Here is a 2,141-nt window from a genome sequence, read left to right on the forward strand (position 1 = left end):
CTATCGGCCCTCTCCGCCCGGCTCCGGCAGCCCGAAGCCAGCCCCGCAGGGCAGCCAAGAATCCGGCCACGCTGCAGCCAGGCACCTGGTCCCCGCACCTCCCTCCGGCACCCGCCGGGGTGGCCGGGGACTCTGTGCAGGGAAGGTGCCTGGTACCGGAGACGTTTCCACCTGCTTTGTGTAATCCCCAGGGCGCTCGCTGCCACGGGAAGGAGTGGGCAGGGTTCAGCTCAGACAGGGGTCACCCAAGGAAAAGGTTGGCCAACCATCTTCTGCTGCAGCTCGGATCAATCGGCTGCATCTGCACCAGTTCCCTTTCCCCCTCCTTCCCCCCCGAGAGCGGGGCGAAGCGGATGTCATTGCGGCCACAACGCAGCTGTGCCCAGATCTGGGGCAAGGGAGGCTTTGAGAAACCTCCTCTTGCTCCATAGGGGTGGCGTGAATGGCCTGGGTCGCCCGCTTCAAACCCTGTGTGCAGCCCCACGCCGCCGGCCCTCGCGGCGTGATGGCCCTTTCCTTTGGAAACCTTCTCCTGGGGTGGCTCCTGATCCAGGCTGTGTCTGAGCATGCTGCTCGGATCGTGTTTGGAGCAGCAAGACCCAGGCTGGCACTGCTACAGGAGCCGCCACAAAAGCCACTTGCTCTCAGTTAACTCCAGAGCAAGAGAAGGAGGTGACTGCAGACGGGAGCAGGAAAGCTTGATGGTTAAGCCGGGAACGTCCCATGAGAGATTGGGGTCATAAATCACTGCTGGGGGAGCCAGGGCTATCTGGGATCCGTTCCCACCCTGCTGCTGCTTGTCACCAGAGGGAGAATGAGTTGTTTCCATCCTCTGCGTCTCAGTTTCACCTTTCTCCTTTGGGAACTGCTGATAAAGTGCTTGATAAGAGTTACGGAGGCTAAAACGTGTGTGCGTCAAGGTCTAGTCCAAAGGGTTGTTGCGAGCATTTAATTCCCCGGTGGAGGTGGCATTCGGGCTGCCCGTGCTCGAGGTGAGGCTGTTTTCCAGCTGACCTAGAGCAGAAGGAGCATTGATCCAGCACGCTCTCTCCTTTTCTTTCTAAATATAGTGAAGAATGGCATCTAGCCTTACCCAGGTGCGGTTGGGTTACTGCCACACGAAGAGCTGGGCAGCTGGCCGCAGCCCTGCTGCAAGTCTGTCCCCTTTGTCCGGCTCGTTATCGGGCTGCTTCCAGCTTCCCTGGAGCGTGCTCGGCATGGATGGAGCCCCAGAGCCAGGAGTCGGGGCAGCGGCAGGCACAGCACGACCCTCCAGGCAGAGCGCGCCACTCGCCCTGTCCCAGCAGCCAATGGTTCCCCAACCATGGGAGCATCCCTGGATTGTGACCATGTTGCTGGCTGGACTTTCACAGCCCGCAGCTGGAGGGGGGGGCACAGACAGAAGCCACATATGAGGACAGGACCAGGCTGTGCCGTAGGGATGTGCCTGCACCTGGAGATAACTTCCTTTGGGATTGGGGATGGACGTCCCCAGCGGCTGCTTCTGCCCCCTCAGAAGTAGGGACGGCTGCAGGCTGTCCCCAGACACGCCTGGCCTTCTGCAACTGCCTCGTGTCTTACCCAGCCTGCTGCGCAGGTGAAGTTAGAGATAATTTTTAACAGATGCGTCAATAGATGTCCCCATGGGGGACCCAAGGACAGGGGCGGCTGGGCAGGCAGCTGTAATGCATGCCACTCTCTCCTCCCCAGGATAATCACAAGCTGTACAAGCAGAAACTCGAGGAGTTAACCAAGCTCCAGGATGGGATCTCCAGCTCCATCGCACGGCAGAAGAAGCGGCTGAAGGAGCTGTCGTTGTCCCTCAAAAAGTAAGTTGGCATCCTGCGATGGTGCGGGGTGGGATGGGAGGGGAGAGCAGCAAGGACGGAGCTATTGAACTCGTCTCATGGCTCTGTCTCCAACACAAACGTTACTGCAGCCTCACTGGTAGCGAAGTTCTGTGGAGGTCTGGACTCACCCAGGCAGATCTTCCTCAACTTCCCTTTCCTCTGCTCCGATTTGAGCCTTGTTTGCAGTTCAGGGCTTGCAAAGGGCTTGAACTGGCCCCCGACCCGCACAAATCTCTCTCCATCCCTCCGTGAGGAGAGGACAGGTCTGGCCTCGCCTTGCTCTCATTCCTG

General features: G+C 59.4%; 1 protein-coding gene across 2 annotated transcripts in view; it reads left to right on the forward strand.

Annotated features, from left to right (window-relative positions):
- The first annotated feature begins 1,689 nt into the window (after positions 1-1,689).
- Positions 1,690-2,141, forward strand: part of TMEM120A (transmembrane protein 120A) — a 7,371-nt gene continuing 6,919 nt past the window's right edge. The window contains exon 1 of one of the 2 annotated variants that reach the window (XM_035900641.1): positions 1,690-1,829. In XM_035900641.1, the coding sequence (XP_035756534.1) occupies positions 1,690-1,829 (140 nt within the window). Of the gene's footprint in view, positions 1,834-2,141 lie in introns of both variants that reach the window. The other variant, XM_035900642.1, reaches the window with a different exon arrangement.

The sequence above is a fragment of the Egretta garzetta genome, unplaced genomic scaffold (genome assembly GCF_000687185.1).
Source record: "Egretta garzetta isolate BGI_Z169 unplaced genomic scaffold, ASM68718v1 scaffold108, whole genome shotgun sequence".
Taxonomy (NCBI): Eukaryota; Metazoa; Chordata; class Aves; order Pelecaniformes; family Ardeidae; genus Egretta; species Egretta garzetta.